The 20,511-nt window shown below is 51.0% G+C and overlaps 1 protein-coding gene across 1 annotated transcript; it reads left to right on the top strand.

Moving 5' to 3' along the window:
* The first annotated feature begins 386 nt into the window (after positions 1-386).
* SESN2 (sestrin 2) lies at positions 387-19,314 on the top strand. The gene is made up of 10 exons (XM_014853622.3): positions 387-864; positions 8,821-8,886; positions 10,665-10,862; positions 11,265-11,447; positions 11,558-11,770; positions 12,345-12,495; positions 13,077-13,195; positions 13,533-13,723; positions 16,670-16,814; positions 17,458-19,314. The coding sequence occupies exons 1-10, from the start codon at positions 772-774 to the stop codon at positions 17,542-17,544; spliced, it is 1,446 nt and encodes a 481-aa protein (XP_014709108.3). The 5' UTR covers positions 387-771; the 3' UTR covers positions 17,545-19,314.
* Positions 19,315-20,511: the final 1,197 nt, after the last annotated feature.

Raw genomic sequence — 20,511 nt, 5'->3', positions numbered from 1 at the left:
CGTTCAGCTCTATAATTAGCACCACCTCTCCTAACCCTAGCCAGTCCCTCCAGGACCTGAAAAGCTGAGGAACACACTTGCGAGGGATTTCCACACCCGGCTCTCCGGTCCAGCCTGGTGAAGTCCCGTTTCATCACACAGCTCTAATGACTCTCCGGGCTGTCACTCTCGTCGGGTATTGCCAACAATCTGACTAAATCCTTTTGCAAAAGTTTGCAACATTCGCCCGAGGCTGACTACAGCTCCCAGAGTTCCCGGGCGCTTCCTGGTGCCGATTGGCCCAGCTGTCGGCTCCAGAGGGAGGTGTGGCCCCCGCCTCCCCGGGAAACAGGCATCTGATTGGCTGCGGCGCGGGGCTTTTGTGTCCCCGCCCTCGCCCGGGGACCGCAGCCGGCTGAGCGGCGCTGCTGGTGTCAGAGCCCGGCGAGCGCTGGCAGTTCCGCGGCGGGGATGCTGAGGAGCGCTGGGTCTGCAAGCAGCCCCGGCCACTGCGGACTCCAGGGGCACTCCGGGCCGTGAGAACCCCTGTGCCGCGACCAGTCCCGGGCTCCCGAGGGCATTCACCGCTCCAGAAGCCGGAGGAAAGGAGAGTCCAGCGCAGCAGCGGCCGTGCCCGGATTCGAGGCTTTCGGAGCGTTCTGGAACCCCGAGAGACGCCCGGGCTCTAGAACCTCCCCAGCGGCCCCAGTCCCGGCTTCCTGCGTGCATCCGTCCAAACCCGCCAGGGGTGCACTGGCCGTCGGCGAGCCGCGGTGGGACCTGGAGCACACCATGATCGTTGCGGACTCCGAGTGCCGCACGGAGCTGAAAGGCTACCTGCCGTTCGCCCGGGGCGGCGGCGGCGGCGGCCCCGGGGCCGAGGAGGTAAGCGACGGCCGAGCGACGCCACTCTTCCCTTGAGCCTCGTCCGAGCTTCTGGCTGTCCCCGCTGAGTCCATGAGCCCCCCCGCCCCCGCCTCCGCCCCCCGGGCTCGGGAAGGGGGAGTGGAACGCGTAAGCCAGGAATGGGGTTGCATCAACTGGCAGCCTCGGCCCTCTCCGGTCCCTACCCCTGGGGCTGTGGAGCCCTCCAACCCTCCCTCGGACTCCTGGCCAATGAGAGCGGAGCCTTCGGAGGTTATCTTGGGTTTGGGCTCTTGTCGAGAGTGTCTTCAAGTCCAGGCAAATCCCAGCCGCAGCGGCCCGACCACTCCTCCTCCCCGCCCCCTTCCGCAGAGTCCCTTCCTCTAGGCGGGGGCTGGCGGGCCGAGGGACTGTTTCTCGGTAGGATACGTGCCTGCTCCAATCCCGCAGGGCCGGGAATGGGGCACCTGAGAGAGATCAGCGAAGGTCGACCTCGTCCCCCGCCCTCACCTGCACCCCTGCTTTGGAGGTGGGGGCGCGGGCGCTCCGGGGCTTTGGCAGGCTGTCGGGTCCACGGCGAGGGGAGGCGGCGGCAAAGCTGGCGAAAGAGGGGGAAACCCTGGCCGCGGCTCCCGAAGCCGGGCGCCGATTAAGCTGCGCCCTACTAAGTGATCTGAGGTCCCAGAAGTTTGTTTCGCAGGGACTCCCTTTGCAGTGAGGCTAGGAATAAGGCTGGGCCTGATCCGACCCCCCCCCCCCCATCGCCCCCCATCACCACCACCATCAGTAATGGACATCTTTTTTTTTTCCCCCGAAGATTTTATTTTTCCTTTTTCTCCCAAAGCCCCCAGGTACATAGCTGTGTATTTTTTTAGTTGTGGCATGTGTGATGCCGCCTCAGCATGGCTTGATGAGTGGTGCCGTGTCAGTGCCCAGGATTCCAACCAGCGAAACCCTGGGCCACCGAAGGAGAGCCCGAGAACTTAACCACTCCGCGATGGGGGCCGCCCCGGTAATAGACATCTTATCATTAAGCACTTAACTAGAGGCCAGGCTCCGGGTTTTGCCTTTTCTCTGAGTCCTCAGGACTAAACTAGCAAACTGTGAGCTACACTATAGCCCCATTTTACAGGATGCGAAAATCGAGGCCCAGGAACAGCTATGAAGAGGCTTCCTTCACTAACCCCACAGAGTAGCTCATTCTTTGGCCTGTGTCTCTAGGATTTCCCAGTGTCCTTGGCACCACAGGGAGTTTCTCTTGTTTCTTTAGTTTCCAGACCTGGAGCATGGTGCCAGTGGTGCCAAGTGTATTACTGGGGCTGGGAGCCAAAGTGCTAGTCCTAAACTGTGACCCTGGGAAAATTCGCTGCCCTTCTCTGAACTGCATGGTTTCTGGCGGTCCTACCTCCAGCCGTGGATGGTTTGTGTCCTGCGTTTACTTTTTCTGTTGAGGAAGCCTGGCCCTGAGCTAACATCGTGCCCATCTTCCTCTACTTTATACGTGGGACGCCTATCACAGCATGGCTTGCCAAGCGGCGCCTAGGTCCGCACCCGGGATCCAAACCAGCAAACCGGAGGCCGCTGAAGCAGAACATGCGAACTTAACCGCTGTGCCACCGGGCGGCCCCTGTCCTGTGTTATCTGTTAGCTTGTTTATCCTTCCCCACCGCGGTTTAGGAGCCCCACGTGGAGGAACAAAACCTGCTCCTGCCGCTTCTCAACTGCGTGACTTTGACCAAGTCACTTTACTCTCTGTTTCCTGTCTTTGTTAAAAAATGGAAATGGTCTTTATTGAGAGCACCTGGGCACTGGAGCCGCAGAGCAGAGCTCTTGGTTCCCGTCCCAGCCCTCCCACTCACTTGCCATGTGACCTTGGCCAAGTGATTACTTCTCTGATCCGCAACTTCCTCCCATGGAGATTTGATAGTATCTCCGAGGGATGGTTGGGAGAATTGACTGAGAAGACAAGCAAAGGCCAAGCGAAGAGCCTGGAACACTGTAACTGCATCAGACATGCTGGCTCTTGTTAGCATGCGGCCATAGCGCACATTTCCCTTCCCCCAGAGTGTCTCACAGGGGTTGCCAGAGCCCATCCCTTCTGCCTGAGGTGAGAGTTGGTCCATCGCTCTGGGGGCCAGTGCCTGGGAAGCAGTCTGGGGAGAAGGGGGTGCCCCAGGTGGTCTGGGCAGACCCTGAGGGAGCGGCTTTTCGGTGGAAGCCACCTGTCAGCAGAGGGAAAAGCTGGTGATGTCTGGACTCGCCCTAAATATTCTTCTCTCTCAAGAAAAGAGGACCTTGGGAAGATGTCTGCTTTAAGTGGAATCCTTAGGAGACCAGAGGGTGCTGAACTTACAGAGCCTGAAGCCCAAGGCCCAAGGGAAGACCCAAAGGTTCAGCCCCCTCAACTCCCCTCACTTACCACATGCCCTTTCAAGGGGTCAAGGCCTTCAGATGCGTCACTCTGGTACTGGTAGTATGTTTTCAGAGCCCTGTTAGCTCTAGAATCACTTCCTCAAATATCACTTCCTTGAGGAAGCCTTTCCTCCCCTGCCAGATAAGGCCCCTCTGCATACCTTCTTCCACTCCCCCTTCTCCGTTGTAGGAGCTTTTATCCCACTTATGGTGTAACGGTTGTGTAATCAGCCGTTTCTTGCCTATCTCCCTTGCTAGACTAGGAACACTCTGTAGATCACATCCCCAGCACTGTTCTTAGCACCTAATAATGGCTCCTAACCATTTGCCCCTTGTGGCTTAGCTGACCCTTGTGAACTGTGCAGGCTTTGAAGTCAGATCTGAGCTGTGCCGTCTGGAACAGGACTCAGAAAGAGCCTCGCTGAGCTGTCTCTGAAGAAAGGGTAATCAGACCTATTTCCCCCCGGGTTGTTGTGAGAAATCAGCCAGATCAGATGTGTAAAGCGCTTAGCCTAGTGCCCAGCCCATGGTGGGCATACGAGTTTATGGCACCACTCACCCTCTTCCCCACCAGGCTGGAGGTCAGAGTCTGCTTGGGCTGTGTCTCCCTCTCAGGTGTGAACCCAGACAAGTATCTGGGTTCAGACCACAGCTGTCCATGGGGTGGGACAGGGGAGTCTCTGTCCCTTCCTAGCTGGCAGAGTGACTTCACAGGTGTCTGTAGCTAAGTCCTGGGGATGGCAGGCTCTGGATAAGATACCAAGAATAAAGGCTGGGGCTACTCCAAGAGGCAGATGTGGGTGGACAGAACCCTTGGAAGCCAGACTGAGCTGAGTTCAAATCTCAGAGTGGCCACTTGTCAGTGCTTAACTGTTGGAACCTTACTCTTAATCTTTCCTTGTGTGCAAAATAGAGACCCCAGTCCCAGCCTGAAAGTGATGAAGATTAGATGGAACCTGTGTGCAAGTGCCTAACCTAATATAAAAATAAACATTTAGTGAACGCTTAAATTAGAAACCAGACACTGAGCTCTGAGGGAACTATCCTCTTTTTACAACTTGCCTGAAGCCCTCCTTGTTGAGTGGCTACCCAGAGGGCTGTGTGTCGTCAGTGTTCCTGCTGCTCTGGGTGATCCCCTCAGCTGGAACTATACCAACAGCCACCATTGATCTCTCCCTCTGCCCCATACTAGCTGTGTTACCTTGGTTACGTTACCTGCCCCCTCTGGTTTCCCTTCCTTCATCTGTAAACTGGGGGTGGGGATCTTGCCTTTATCAGGTGTGCTGAACCTACACTGTTCAATATTGTAGACCTTAGCCACATAAATTTAGGTAAATTAAATTTTTTAAGTTAAAAATTCAGTTTTTTAGGGGCCAGCCCCATGGCCAAGTGGTTAAGTTTGCGCACTCCACCTCGGCAGCCCAGGGTTTCGCCGGTTTGGATCCTGGGCACAGACATGGCACCACTCATCAGGCCATGCTGAGGTGGCGTCCCACGTGCCACAACTAGAGGGACCTACAACTAAAGTATGCAACTATGTACTGGGGGGATTTGGGGAGAAAAAGCAGAAAAAAAAAAAGATTGGCAACAGTTGTTAGCTCAGGTGCCAATCTTTATAAAAAAGGGAAAAAAAATTCAGTTTTTTAGTTGCCCTAGTCACATTTCAAATGCTCAGCCACCATGGCTAGAAGCTTCTGTCTTTATTGGACAATGCAGGTTTAGAATAGTCCATCATTGCAGAAAGTTCTATTGTACTGTGCTATGCTAGACACCGGGGTGACAACAGGGAACTCGATCCAGTGTGTGCCCTCAAGGTGAGAAATAACACAGTGTGCCAGGTGCCGTGACTGGGGGCAGCGGATCCCCGGGGCTGTGGCAGGGAGAAGGGGCTTCTCTCTCCTGGTGAACCCCAGGTACAAAGCCATGGGGCTGTTGTGACCTTGAGAAGTTTAGAGGATGGGAATAGTTTCTGCGCTTGCAGAAACCTGGTTTGTATCCCAGCTCTGCCACCTCCTTCCTGGCTGATGACCACAAGTGACTTGACCTCTTGGAGTCTTGATCACATCTGCAAAATGGGGGCCCTACTAGTAGTAGTTCCTATCTGTTTTTTTTTTTGAGGAAGATTAGGCCAGAGCTAACATTCACCACCAACCCTCCTCTTTTTGCTGAGGAAGACTGGCCCTGAGCTAACATCTGTGCCCATCTTCCTCTATTTTGTATATGTGGGACACCTGCCACAGCGTGGCTTGACAAGAGGTGTGTAGGTCCACACCCCAGATGCAAACCAGCAAATGCTGGACCACCTAGGCAAACGTGCGCGTAGCTCCTACCTTAAAGTGCACATGAAATAAATGCTTAGCCAGCGGTAATCAGTGTTGTTCCCTACCTTTGTTATTATTGACTCGCTACCCCAAGGGATAGGGGAGGGCTGATTTGGAGGTGTCATCTCTTGGCAGTGGGACCCTGCCCTGTCCCCTTCCCGTGAAGTTGTGTGTGTCAAGGTCAGGGAAGCATTGGGGGTATTGGAGCTCTGGATTAGAATCTAGTTCTTCTTGCCTTCGAGGCTTTACACTTTCTGTTCCCTCTGGCTGGACTGCTGGTCCCCTAGATCTTTACAGGCCCTGCTGCCTTCTCATCAACTCATTTTGATATTTGATATTTAGACATCAGCTCAAAGGGTACCTCCTCAGTGGCTCTCCCTGTCTATTCAGACTAAAATATTGCACACCCCACCACTCCATCAGACACTCTCATTGCTCTATGTTGTTTACTTTATATAATCTATGATTTGAAATCCTATTCATCATTTGTTTGTCTTTCTCCATGAAATCGTAAATCCTGTGAAGGCTGACTCTGTCTTTTTACTCCTGTATTCTGGCTGCCTGCAATGGAGTCATCAAAAACGTCTGTCGAGTGAGCAGATTAATTCTGGTTCCGCCTGGAAAGCGTTTAGCACAGTGCCTGATACTTGAGAAAGTGATCAATAAATGGTGCAAAACAATGGCCCTCCCCCCTGGCTCTAAATTATGCCGGGCCCCGCCCAATTAAATTAGAATTGCTGGAGGTGGGACCTCGGCATTGGTATTTCTTTAAAAGCTTCTCAAAGGGATTCTAAAGTACTGCTTGGATTCATAGGCTTTGTTTGAAATAACGATGAGGTTAATGATAGATGACTTTTATTAAGTGCTCACTGTGATGGAGGTACTGAGGTCAGGGCTGCAGGGCACGATCTCATTAAATCCTCCTGACTACCCAGGGGGAAGTGGGTATCCCCATTATTTGCAAGGAAACTGAGGCTTCCATAGCTACCGGATAGGAGGTGGTGGAGTTGTCATTTGAGCCAAAGCAGTTTGGGTCAAGAGCCCTTATCTTTTAACTCGACTCTACTTTATTATTATTGTTACCATCATTATTAGGGCTGAAAATGTTGGTGGACCCAGACCTATCACTTAAAGAACCACAGGTATCAGTTCCTTCCCTTCACAGCTCCTGGGGCAGATATTAGAGGGAGAAGAGACTCCCAAGGCTGTTTCCTATTCCTCCCCTGCCCCTAGTCCCCGCTCCCCAAACCCAGTCTCGCCCTGCCTGTCCCCACCCCACCCCGCTGCGGTTTTCTGTCTGTCCTCAGGTCCCCTGGGCGGCGGCGGCGGCGGCGGCGGGGGAGGCCCAGTTTGTGGAGTCAGCAATCCTTATCTCGCAGACAGAGCTGTTAGGCTCTTTCTCTTTGGTGAGGGAGGAGGGAAGCCGAAGCGGGAGTGATGGGGATGGTCGTGGTTTCTATGCTGGACTTGGACCAGCCTGGCCTGGTAGCTCCCAGGAGTGTGGGCCAAAAGGGGCCGGAGCCGTCAGCCAACTACTCTCGTTGCCAAAGATTAAAGCCTAGAGAGTCTAGATTACTTTCTCCAGGGTCACACAGCAAGTTAGTGGCAGAATTGGTACTCACTGACTTCCAGGTCCCATTATTCTTTCCTTTGTGGTCTTTCAGAGTCCCCGAGCTCTGCCTCCCTCAGGGGTTTGGCCATCTGAGAAGGAAGGTTCCATCTGTAGTCCCCGGACATGTGGCGGTTGGTACTAGGTCTGGATTTGAATGAGAAGGGGAGAGTTAGGGGGACACTGTCTCTGTCCAGGGAGGGCATGGCTCTGGTTTCAGTGAACTCTTTCTGAGGCCAGTGCTGAGAGCCCCCTCCCAGTTATCAAAACAAATGAGTAAATAAAACATCCTCCCTGAACCCCACCTCGAGGACTAGCAGCAGATTCAGTGAGTACGTGACTGGTGGCTTCCAAAGAGGCCCCAGGACGTGCGCGTCAGAAGAGCTGCTCGCGTCAGCATGGCACGCCCGGCCCTGGCTCCCTCCACGCCTCTCTGCTTTCTGTTTTCTTCATTCACAGACTAGTATGAATGACCTGGCCCTGCTCTCCACGAAATGTGATCTGCTAGTAGGGAGCCCTAAGTCAGGCGGAAGACAATGTTTTCAGAAGCAAAAGCACTGGGAATTGTGGGGTCACAGATGAGGGTCAGAAGAAGGTTCCCGGACCTGGAAGAGTATAAGAGTTAGGTCTGCAAGAGGAGTGGCCGGTGGGAGGGCGATGGGCCTGAGACACTAATTTATCTGGAAGGCTAAGGGGGTAGAAGCAGGGTTTTAAGCCAGTTGATCAGATTTGCTCTTGAGAAAGTTTACTCTGGCTACAGAACGTTTGCCCCCTTTAGATACCACCAGGGTCATGTACTCACTAAATCTGCTCCTAGTCCTAGAGGTGGGGTTCAGGGAGGATGTTTTATGTACTCATTTGTTTTGTTAATTTAGTAAAGGATAGATAGGAGAGGGTAGGGCTATGGAGGCAGGGAGACCATTGGTGAGGCTGTGGGTAGTGGTCCAGACAAGATGGTGGTATGGGGCCGGACCCGTGGCTGAGTGGTTCAAGTTCTGCAGGTTCCACGTCGGCGGCCCAGGTTTGCAGGTTCGGATCCTGGGCGCGGACCTACTCTACTCATCAGCCATGCTGTGGAGACATCCCACACATAAAATAGAGGAAGACTGGTGCTGATGTTAGCTTAGGGCAAATCTTCCTCACACACAAAAAAAGACAGTGGTAGTCTATGAGGTGGTGATGGTGGGAGGGAAGAAGAGATGACAATTTGAGAGAGACTGAAGCCTCATCATAGGAATCTAGTGTACTGGGTGACCTGGCTTTGGGATACAAATGAGGGGGGTTCTTGTATGGGTTCTCCAGGCCTGCCAAGAAGGTGGCCTCCTAGAGATGTACAACATGGTGACTATATATTTCCCTTCTCTGGGCCCCTCCCACCCAATACTGGGGCTCCTGGGTCCCTGCCCAGTTCCTGAAGAACTCAGCCTGTAGGGTGAGCCCTCTTTCTTGCTTACCCTTTCTCCACCCACCAAACAGGCATATATCTCCCACCTGACTCCTCCATGCAGGGTGCACCAGAAAGGTGGTTTTGAAAGCTCAGTATGGCCTCTCACATAGGAGGAGAAAACTGGAGAGATAAATATCCTCTTAGTCCTCCCCTTTACCTTCAACGAACTGTGATGTGCTTCCTTCTAGGAGCAGAGGGAGAGCCGGGCTCGGCGAGGCCCCCGAGGGCCCAGCGCCTTCATCCCAGTGGAGGAGGTAAGCTTGGAAGGGGTTAGGAATTGGTCCCTGGGAAGAAAGGACATGGGGCATTGGGTGGGTGAGGGTCTTTCCCTATCTCTTGAAATAGAGGCTGTGAAACCACCCCTTCAGATTCCTGATTCATTTAATCTGCAAAACAGCTCTGCAAAGCAGGAGTATTAGCCTCATTTTGCTGGGAAGAAACAGGCTCAAAGAGATGAAGTGTTAGTAACACAGCTAGGTATTGAACAAACTTTTTTTTTTTTAAAGATTCTATTTTTCCTTTTTCTCCCCAAAGCTCCCTGGTACATAGTTGTATATTTTAGTTGTGGGTCCTTCTAGCTGTGGCATGTGGGATGCCACCTCAATGTGGCCTGATGAACAGTGCCATGTCCACGCCCAGGATCCAAACCAGCAAAACTCTGGGCCACTGAAGCAGAGCTCATGAACTTAACCACTCGGCCATGGGGCCGGCCCCTGAACAAACTTTTGATTCCCAGAACAAGGCCTGTTTTTCCTTAAGAAGATAGAACTATCTATGTTTATCTTCTCTTCTTTGTGCATATATATTAAAGTTTTTTTCGACTTCAAAAGTAATATATGTTGATTATTTAAAAAATTTCCAATGTTTCAGAAAGCTCTAGTCTCTTGTAATCCCACCTCCTACAGAGATAATCACTGCTAGTTAACTATTTGCTACTGTTTTCCAGACTTTTTTCCATACAGAACCAAGGTCATAGTTTACAACATATTTTTCTTTTTGGTTGTTTTTATGTTTCATTTTGTTTTTTCACTTAATACAACAGAGACATCTTTCATCTGTTGAATCAGATCATCCATTCATTTATTTAGCAGATAACCTTTTGAAGGATTAAGCTGTGTCAGGCACTGTCCTAGGTGCTGAGCATGCAACAGAGAACAAGACAAAAATCCTTGCCACCATGCAGCTGACATTCTAAAGTGGGGTTGGTAGTGGGGGGATACCTTCAAAACACATGCAGAGAAAAATTAAAAAACAACAGTTTCCTTCTTTTTCTTTGGCCTTCAATGAACAAAGACAAATGTTTTGTTTCCTTGTCCTCTTTCCTTTCCTAAACGTGTAGGCCAAGTAGTTAATGAGCTGTTAACAAATGTCTAAACCCCCTAGCTCCCTCCACCCTTTGTAAATGCAAAGCAAACAACCACCTGGTTTTTTATGTCTGGAGCCCAGAATTTGAAGCTCAAGTAGTGTTCTTATATTTTATCACTTATAAATAACCACTCCTCTTTTATAATAAAGGAAAGAAAGAGGCTTTGGGGTTAATCTGGATTTGAATCCTGGTTCTGGCATTTACTAGATCTGTAACCTTGAGCAAAGAATGAAACCTCTCTGGGCCTCAATTTCCTCAGCTGTCAGTGGGGGAAAATAATAGTATTCGCCTCACAGGAGAACTGGGAAGATTCAATGAGCTAATGCAAGGAAAGCTCCAAGCTCGGACCTGGTACGGAGAAAGCCCTCAGGAAACGTGAACTATTTTCTACCCCCCTCCCATGGTTGCATGGATTTGCACTGTTAGAAGAGAAGCTTCAGGAAGGCAGCAGAAACTGTACTTTAATATACTATCTATACTATATACTAATATAATCTATTTATTCAGTCACTTAATGAAATATCTTTTCCTCCCCTCTTCTCCTTTTTTTGGACATGGTGGTTGTTTTCGGCTCCTTGCTATTATAATCCCACTGCAATGACTATGTTGGTCTCTGGTGGGGTGGGTAGGAGGGGGACACGTGCTCTCCTCACCTTTGCTTGGCAGGTCCTTCAGGAGGGAGCTGAAAGCCTGGAGCAGCACCTGCGGCTGGAGGCGCTGATGTCCTCGGGGCGGGCGGACAACCTGGCAGTGGTGATGGGCCTGCACCCCGACTACCTTAGCAGCTTTTGGCGCCTGCACTACCTGCTGCTACACACAGATGGGCCCCTGGCCAGCTCCTGGCGCCACTACATTGCCATAATGGTGAGCCTGTCTGAGCCTGGCTCTTAGAGGGGTGACCACATGGTGGGGGTTCTATCCTCAGATCTCTTTGCTGTGGGCCTGCTGAATTGATCCATAGATGAGGAAGAGAGGCCGCATAGAGCAGGAGAAAGCCCAGGCTTTACCTGATCATCCCTAGAACCTTAGATTTTGAAGAGAGGCCTCTTCAGTGCCTGCTTTACAGATTGGGAAACTGAGGCATAACGGAGTCGGGTGACCTGCCAAGGTAGGACAACAAATCAGTGTCAGAGCTGGGGTTAGAACCTAAGTTTCCTGCCTCTCAGGCAACAGCGAGTCCTGGGATGTCTCCCTCCATGGGGTGCCCACCCCGAGCAGGGCACAGAAAGAAGACGGTGACCTAGGCTCTGTCTACCACCTCCACAGGCTGCCGCCCGCCACCAGTGTTCCTACCTGGTGGGCTCCCACATGGCCGAGTTTCTGCAGACCGGAGGTGACCCTGATTGGCTGCTGGGGCTCCACCGTGCTCCTGAGAAGCTGCGCAAGCTCAGTGAGATCAACAAGTTGCTGGCACATCGGCCATGGCTCATCACCAAGGAGCACATCCAGGTGCAGTGGGCAGAGAGGCAGGTCCCCGAGGGAGCACAGGGGCTGGGCTGGGGCCTGGCAGGCAGCCCAGGGGCAGGCACTGAGCAAGTCTGGCCTTCTTTCCTCTCCAGGCCTTGCTGAAGACGGGCGAGCACAGCTGGTCCCTGGCGGAGCTCATCCAGGCTCTGGTCCTGCTCACCCACTGCCACTCGCTGGCCTCCTTCGTGTTTGGCTGTGGCATCCTACCTGAGGGGGACCCGGAGGGCAGCCCTGCCCCCCAGGCACCTTCACCCCCCAGTGAGCAGAGCAGCCCCCCCAGCAGGGACCCATTGAACAACTCTGGGGTAAGTCATGGGTTGGGTCTTGGTGGGAGAGGAAGCTGGTGTGGCCTCTGGTCCTTCGGTAGAAGCCACTGCTTCCTTATCTCACAGGGGGAGGCCTTAGAAAAGTTATTTGACTTTGAAGCTCGATTTCCTCATCTGTGAAATGAGGAGAAAGACCTCTACTTCATAGCGGGTTGTGAGGATTAAATGAAATAACTATGTGACTGGCTTCTCGGCATGTAGCCCCATAGGCTTAAAGTCTCCAGGTTTTTGGCACCTTTAAAAATACAAAGTTTGCCTCTTATTCTATAAGGTGGCCTTGCTTATTTTAATATAATAACATAGATACTTTAAAAATCCCTTTGAGGGGATTCCCTGTGAGGGAAGTGGATGCACAGAGAAAACATGTCTATTCTGTAGCTTTTTAAACTTCACTCTGGGGAACACAGACCATGTGAGCTGCCAGCACAGTGGCTGGCTCAGAGGAGACACTAGGCCTTTATGATCATTCGGCAAGGCCTGGCGTGTGGGAAAGATGTGTGGTTTCCTGGAGCCGAGGGAAGAGTAGATGGTCACTACTGGGTCCCTGCTCCAGGGCTTTGAGGCGGCCCGGGATGTGGAAGCTCTGATGGAACGCATGAGGCAGCTGCAGGAAAGCCTGCTGCGGGACGAGGGAGCATCCCAGGAGGAGATGGAGAGCCGCTTTGAGCTGGAGAAGTCAGAGAGCCTGCTGGTGACCCCCTCAGGTACAGGATCACAGGTGTCCCGGTTCCAGGGACTGTCCTCTTCCTACACCGTCTGTGCTGGGGAGTAGGCACCGCCATGCACTGCACCTCTTGTATTTTGGAGGCAGCCATGTCTCAACCACCCCTTCCAAGAGGTTCTGAGCATGAGCTTTGGGGTCAGACCTGGGTTTGAGTCCTGGCCTGTTAACTTTTCTGGCAGTGTGATCACTGACATGTCACTTCCTATCTCAGGGCCTCAGTCTGCTCCCACAGGAAAGATTGGTGTGTAGGGTAAATGGGACAGTGAAACAAAGCTCTTAGCATGGAGCCTGGCTCAGGGTAGGCAGCTCCATAAATTACTACTGCTGTGATTGCTATTGTTATCACTGGGGGCCTTATTCCCAGGTGCGTGGGCCTGGTCTACCTTCTCCCCCAGGCCTGGCTCCAGCTGAAGTCCTGGTTCCACTCAGTGTCCCAAGGGGCTTTGCCTGCTCTGGCCCTCTGCTCTGCATTCCCTGGCACCCTATTGATGATTAATCAGGAGTGGAGGCCTCTGTGCTCCATGCCTTGGCCTCACTGTGATCTCTCTCTGACATCCTCAGCTGACATTCTTGAGCCCTCTCCACACCCAGACATGCTGTGCTTTGTGGAAGACCCCACTTTTGGGTATGAGGACTTCACCCGGCGAGGGGCTGAGGCACCCCCCACCTTCCGCGCCCAGGTAGGCTCTCCCTGCTAGTCTTGGCATTGCTCCGGGTTTACAAACAAGCAGGGGTGGGCACCTTCTCTCCCTGAAGATTCCAGGAGGGAAATGGGGAACCCTGGATCATGAAGGGTCCTATCTGCGCCCTAAGCTCAGGGGATCCTGATCACAGGGAGAAGGTCATCAACAAGGTGCATCTTCCTCGGCCTCTCAGGCCCAGGCCAAGCAGCGGCTTAGATTTGCAGTAGGGAGGCAGCATTATGGAGAGCCAGGTCGTGCTCCAGAGGAGAGAGTCTCTCTGGCCAGCCTCAGGCCCCAAAGATTCTACTCACTGACCCCTTCTCATGCTTCTCAGGATTATACCTGGGAAGACCATGGCTATTCACTGATCCAGCGGCTCTACCCCGAGGGTGGGCAGCTGCTGGATGAGAAGTTCCAGGCAGCCTACAGCCTCACCTACAACACCATGGCCATGCACACTGGAGTGGACACCTCCATGCTCCGCAGGGCCATCTGGAATTACATCCACTGTGTCTTTGGCATCAGGTGAGCACCTGTCCCCTTATCCAGGGTGTGTGTGCCCTGTAAGTTCTCAGTCTGAGCTCACAGTTGTTTGTTTTTCTCTTTGTTTTTCTTTCCCTTTCTTCCTACCTATACTGTTTTTCAAAGCAAATATATTTCTTTGCTGGTTATAAAAAATAATAGACGTGCTGACTATTTGAACTTTGTAAATGAAACCCTTTAATTCCACTCCCTAAAGATAACTAAGGAGATATATAACTATATAGATATAGATATAGTTATATTTGTATTTCCATTCTAAATAGCAGTTCTTCTCTCACAGTAAATAAGGACAACATAAATGCCTGTCCATAGGGAGCTTTAAATAATGATGTATCCATTCAGTGAAATATTATGCAGCTATTAAAAATTATAATAGTGATCTCTTTATATTGCCTTGGGAAAGTGTTCAAAATGTATTGAGAGACAAGAAAGCTGGTTACCAACTAGGATCTTCTTTTTGTTCCCTTTTTTTTTTCTTTTCTAAAAGCAGATGTATTTGGGGCTGGCCTGGTGGTACAGCAGTTAAGTTCACTTGTTCCGCCTCAGCGGCCCGGGGTTCGCCGGTTCGGATCCCGGGTGCGGACATGGCACCGCTTGGCACACCATGCTGTGGAAGGTGTCCCACATATAAAGTAGAGGAAGATGGGCATGGATGTTAGCTCAGGGCCAGTCTTCCTCAGCAAAAAGAGGAGGATTGGCAGCAGATGTTAGCTCAGGGCTAATTTTCCTAAGGAAACAAAAAAGCGGATGCATTCATGGAAAATGTGTGGAAGGCTGTACACTAAGATGTTATTTAATAATGGTTGTCTCTGTGTAGGCTGGGATGAATTACATTTTCATCTTGTTACCGAAGTATTTTCTGATTTTTTTTGAGTAGGTTTTTCTTTTTCAGTGATGAGATCATACTCAATATATTCCGCAACTTGCTTTGTTCACCTAACAGTCTCTTGTGAATCACCTTCCTTGTCAGTATGAATAGACCTTTTATGCTTTTTAAGCACTGCATGGTGTCTGTATGGATGAAGCATAATTATTCAACCATTTCGCTATTGTTGGATATTTAGGTCGTTTGCAGTTTTTTCACTATTAACGAACACCACGTACACTGAATAGTGTTAGACCCAAGTCCTTGTAGATAAATCCTAGATGTGAAATTTCTTGTCAAGGATATACAGAGAACAATTATTTTTTTATTTTAAAAAATCTCACTCTGATAACATTGTGGGAAATTCAAAGAATCAAGGAAAAAAACGATTTCCTAAAATTCTACTACTCCACAACCACGTCCACATCCTGTGACATTTTTCTCTATTGCATTTTTTCTTTCTTACATAGTTGCTTTTGTATAGTTGAAATTATAATGGTTATTTATATATATATATATATATATATATATTATTTATTTATTTATTTATTTGAGGAAGATTAGCCTTGAGCTAACATCTGCTGCCAACTCTCCTCTTTTTGCTGAGGAAGACTGGCCCTGAGCTAACATCTGTGCCCATCTTCCTCTACTTTATATGTGGGATGCCTGCCACAGCATGGCTTGCCAAGTGGTGCCACGTCCACACCCGGGATCCAAACCAGCCAACCCCGAGCCGCCAAAGCGGAACATGTACACTTAACCCCTGCGCCATCGGGCCGGCCCCTATATATATTTGATGTTTGTAAAAAGAGACAGGTTTTTAGTAAGTTTAGAAAATAGATAACAAAAAGTTAAGAAAATAAAAATTATCCGTCATCCCACCTGCTATTATTATTGTTTTTTCTTCCTGTCTTTTTTCCATACACAAATAACTAGAACATAGATAATTTTACAAAAAAAAAAAATTTTCTTGCCTACTTATTTCACTTATTTTACTCATTTAATCAAATGTGAACATATTTTAATGAACACATGATTTTTCTTCTTGCTTTTCTCATCTATTCGAAGCATCAAAAAACATCCCCCAATTTTTAAAAAGGTACATGTTCCCTGTAGAAAATGTGTATTTCTGTATGTTACTAGCTGTAAATCATATTTCACTCAGGGGGTTGAGCTGCACTTAATTGGCCAGCCTCTTGCTGGTCATTGGTAGGTTTCTAACCCAGAGGAGGCCAAGGATGGATGGGCATCTCAGAGTGTGGCACAGGCTAGTTCTTGCCCAGCTCTCAAGTCCAGCCTCCTCCACTCTCTGTCACGGTCCTTGCTCCTGTATCTTCATCTACCAAATCTGTCCTCCGGTTTTCAACCTCTCTCTCCCATCCACACTGATCTGTGATGACTCACTGGCTCACTGGACTGGGGAATGACAAAGTGGCTTCTAGACTTGTCATCACTGACTTGCTCTTTGACTTTGAACAAGTTAATTGCCTTCTCCAGGCCTTAGTTTGCTCATCCGTAAAATGAGCACCAGCTCCTTTTTTGCTCTTTCTCTTTTCCTTCTCCAGGGTAAATATTTGCACTCACCCCCTGCCCCCTCTTCCGTGGTCTTTACTATAAAGTAGTGAAAATGACCTTGGAGCCAAGGAGAGCTGGGTTTGAATCCCATTCCCAGCTGTGTGACCTAGGGCAAGTGACTTCAGTTCTCTGAGTCTCACTTTGATCTATAAAATGAGCCCGATGAATACTATACAATACTATACAATAGTTTTGTACACAGTAGTGTACAGTTTTGAGGATTCCATGAGCACGTGTTCACATGGCATGTAGTTGGTACTCAGTACATGCTCATTCTCTGTGCATTGCTTGGGATGGTCCCTTGCGAGTCTGGTGGCCTGTGATATATGACGTCAGCTGTTTTTCTAAGAGGAACCAAGCTTCTAGTTGCCTCCTACCTTCTGCCTTTTCTTGCCTCTCTCTGTTCCTCCTTCTGTAGGGTGGGGGTAGGGAGAGGAGCCACTTTTGGGAGCGGAGGTTGAGTGATGCTCTGGGGGCTTTCCATCCAGATACGATGACTATGACTATGGGGAGGTGAACCAGCTCCTGGAGCGGAACCTCAAGGTCTACATCAAGACGGTGGCCTGCTACCCAGAGAAGACCACCCAGAGAATGTACAACCTCTTCTGGAGGCACTTCCGCCACTCAGAGAAGGTACAGCCCGTGGGGGAGGAGCAGAGTGGAAGTAGACAAGCCCGGCCTGTGGAGGGTGCAAGGGGTCAGGACCCAATGAGGTACCCCAGACTGAGTCTGTCCTGCCAGGTGGGACACCTGGGTGTATTGTTCTAGGCTCAAGACCTACTCCACTGTGTGATTTCAGACTCCATTTACTCACCTGTAAAATGGGAATGTGCTTCACAGGGTCCTCAGTGGCAGTGAGGAAGACCTGGGTTCAAATCATAACACTACCGCTTGGTAGCAGTGTGACCTTGGACAACTCACTTTGCCTCTCTGAGCTTTTTATCTTTACAATGGGAATAAACACTGCCTGCATTTCAAGGTTCCTGGGAGGATGAAATGAGAAAATGAATGTAAACCTCTGGTCCCAAATAGGTACTCAGTGGTAGCTCTTGTTTTTAGCTTGGGGGGATGAAGAGATGAGTCATGATAGGGATGAATGTGCTTGAAATTCTTCAGCAGTCATTGCACTGAACCGCTCAGAACCTTGGGAAAGGTCAGGGCATCTCTCTAGTAAAGGGCAGGATGCAGTGAGTGGTCAGGGATAGTGGCAATCGGGGAGGGATGGGGATGGGAAGGAGTGACATCAGTTACCCACAAGCCCTCCTCTGTGCCCCAGGTCCACGTGAACTTGCTGCTCCTGGAGGCCCGCATGCAAGCTGCCCTGCTCTACGCCCTCCGTGCCATCACTCGCTACATGACCTGACTCCCACCAGGGCCTGGGTCCAGAGCCGCTGACCCTGGGCGCATCCTCCTCCCTGCAAGGACTTCTGTCTGGAAACAGACCCCGATCCCTTTCTGTTCCATGCTCCCCACCCCTCTCTGGGGCTTGGCTTGTGTGTGATGTGCAGCCCCCAAGCCATACCCACTTTTTCTCACTGGGATGGACAGGATCATTGTACTGACTCTGGGATCTCAGCTCTGCCCCTGGGAGCTGGAAGAGGACTAGCAGATCCCCAGGGGGCATGCCCTTCTTCCTGCCCCTGACCACAGAGACAGAGAGCACAGGAAGGAAAAATGGGCTGAGCTTGGACTTGTGTGCCAGCAGGCTTGGGCTTGTGTGACCAGGCACCACAAGCACTGTGGCCTTCCTAGACTGGGAAGTCCCTGGCTGGCCCCCAAGGGAGAGGGGCAAACAGCTCCAGGGACTGACACTCCAATCAGCTTTGCCTTTCCTCCTCCTCCCTCATTCCCAGATTGCATTACCTCCCACCTGCCATTCACCTGTCAATGTGAAAGTCGGGGTCACAGCTGGTCTGTGCGTCCGGCTCCCCAAAAGTCTGTTGTCAGGCAGCCTGAGGCCCTTTGTTCCCTGGTTACCCCAGTCCTAGTTCAGTTCCTTTGACCTCCTTTGCCCTCTCACCCTTTTCTCCCGCGCCTGGTGGTGCGAGGCCCCAGGAGAGAGACCAAGCACATCAAAAAGACAGATTCTCTCTAGAGTTTGGTCTCTGTTGGTCACTTTGCCTTCGGAAGAGGAGCGAGTATTATATTATAAATTCTCTGTATTTTGCTTCTTTATGGGGAAGGTTCTTCAGGGCCCCACCCCTGGAGCCACAGTCAATGCCTGAGAGGAAGAGGACAGGGAGAAACGTGCTCTCCCCAGAGCTGTGCCTGCCCTGCCGAGGCTGGCCCAGGCTCTCCTGTCTCCTGTGGCTCTGCCGCAGATGTTTGCCAAAAAGTTGAGCCTCTGTTGGTGGCACGTGGCCCAGGAAGAGAGGCAGGAGAGCCCAGGGTTCTTGTTTGGGCCCTGCCACTGGCCAAGTGACCACGGCTATGTTGCCAAACCTCTTTGATCTCCGTTTCCACAGTCGCAGACTGAGGGCAGGACTACGTTTCTATGACGTCTGAGTCTTCACTCTGGGATTCCCAGGCCATCCTGCCAGCAACAAACTGCGAATTTTGCAGGACCGCTGAGGCCTCTGGGGACCCCCACTCCTGCAGCCAGTCTGCCCTTGTGACCTTCCAAGGACCCCTCCCTCCCATCCCACTTTCTCTCCCCTCACCTCAATTTTCGGTGGATTGCTTGGAGGCAGAAGCAGCCAAGGACTGATCCCAGGCACTTTCTGTAGCAAATAAGCTGTGAATTATGACTTCCCTTGCCCTTCCTCTGGCAGGACGTGCCTCCTCTCTGACCAGTTCGGAGGTGACTGAAGAAGGGCAAGGGCTAGGATGCTGCTGCTTCTGACCCTGCTCTGCGGAGCGGCCAGGAAAGGAGCCGAGTCAGTGCACCACATTTCACGCCCGTGCAGGCATGGGGAAGCGCCTGGCCCCTGCGGGCCTCAGCCCTCCCTGCAGCGATGCTGGGTGGGACTGGAGAGGCCCCAGCACTGGGGTTTAGATTCGAGAGGGGACATGATGACTCTGTAAGTGTCCCCCTGTGGGTGGGGGGGTATCCAGTGTTCAAGGACAGAAATCTTGGCTTTGCTCCCAGTTCCGTATGATGAGAAATAAAAGTTCACCGAGGTTTGGTTTTGTACTTCTCGTTCGTGGTCTGTTTTTCCATTTCCTAAGGGTCATGGTTCACCACTTAGCAAAAGCAGGGAGCTATGATTGCATCATGGACCTGACCTGCTAGTCCCTCCCCTGCTGGGCACCTGCGCCCGGTGACTGCAGGGTTGGGAGTGGCTGGCACTGAAAGTCTACTTCTGTCCCTTGGGGGTCCAGCCTTGCCAACCCATCTGTGGCTGGCCTGGCATTGTGGAATAATAATACCCATGTTATTTTTCTCACTAAGCCGGGCCCTAGGCTGGGTTCTGGGAGGCCATTTCTCTGAATCTGCAACAATCCTGGGAGAGAGGTGAGACTCAGAGGTAAAGTGACATTGCTGAGGCCACATAGGTGGTCAGCGGGGAAGCCAAGATTCCAAGCAGGGTCTGTCTGACCCTGAGGCCTTGGCTTTTCACCTTACTGTTTTTCGCATTACAGTGCTCCCCCTGTGGCAGAGGGAGGCTGAGAATCTCTGGGTGGATCCCTTGTGTCCCCTGCCCCACGACGTTATGCTTACCTGCTTCTTATCCTTCCCTCTCCAGTACCAAGGAGACAGAACAAGGCATAAGGAATTAGCTGTGACCCCCAAGTTGTGCCAGGGCCATTTAGTAGCTGTGTGACCTTGGTCAAGCTTCTTAGCTTCTCTGGGCACAGGAACTCGAGCAAGCTTATCAGAAAAACCACATCATGACTAAGAGCTAAGATCTCTCTTGCTGGCTTCCCACTTCCTCTAAACATTGCCGTCATTAAGTGAAATCTGTCTCTTCCAGGAAGCCTCCCTTGATTGACTCCATGTCCTCTTTTCCCTTTACCCTCTTCATTTTTGCAGTGTCCTATCCACTTGATCTTCACTAGAGTCCTTTGAGAGAGCGTGAGAGGAAGCAAATCAGACTTGGAGTATAGAACTTGGATTCTGGTTCTGACTTAGTCACTCATTATCCCAGGGCAGTGGCTGTGATTAATTTCACTGTGCCTCAAGTTTCCTCTGCCATAAAAACGGGAGCAAAACATTCTCATTTCTTTCCCAGGTAGCACTGAGTGACCGCTGCCAGATGTTTTCAAATTTTATCTATATTTACAACAACCCCGTGAGAAAGGAGTGGTGTTCCCATTTTACAGTCGTGGAAAAGGAACTTAAAGTGAGAGTTGAGGGAACACCAACTTAACAGTTGGACAGACGTGGGAT

The sequence above is a fragment of the Equus asinus genome, chromosome 5, assembly GCF_041296235.1.
Source record: "Equus asinus isolate D_3611 breed Donkey chromosome 5, EquAss-T2T_v2, whole genome shotgun sequence".
NCBI lineage: Eukaryota > Metazoa > Chordata > Mammalia > Perissodactyla > Equidae > Equus > Equus asinus.
The sequence above is the reverse complement of the archived record's forward strand: the minus strand, read 5'-3'. Positions and strand labels throughout refer to the sequence as shown.

Excerpts from the sequence above, each read along its gene's own strand:
- SESN2 (XM_014853622.3), top strand. The coding sequence starts at position 772 with ATGATCGTTGCGGACTCCGAGTGCCGCACGGAGCTGAAAGGCTACCTG. Across the intron at positions 865-8,820 it reads GCGGCCCCGGGGCCGAGGAG|GAGCAGAGGGAGAGCCGGGC; the intron begins GTAAGCGACGGC and ends GCTTCCTTCTAG. Across the intron at positions 16,815-17,457 it reads ACTTCCGCCACTCAGAGAAG|GTCCACGTGAACTTGCTGCT; the intron begins GTACAGCCCGTG and ends TCTGTGCCCCAG.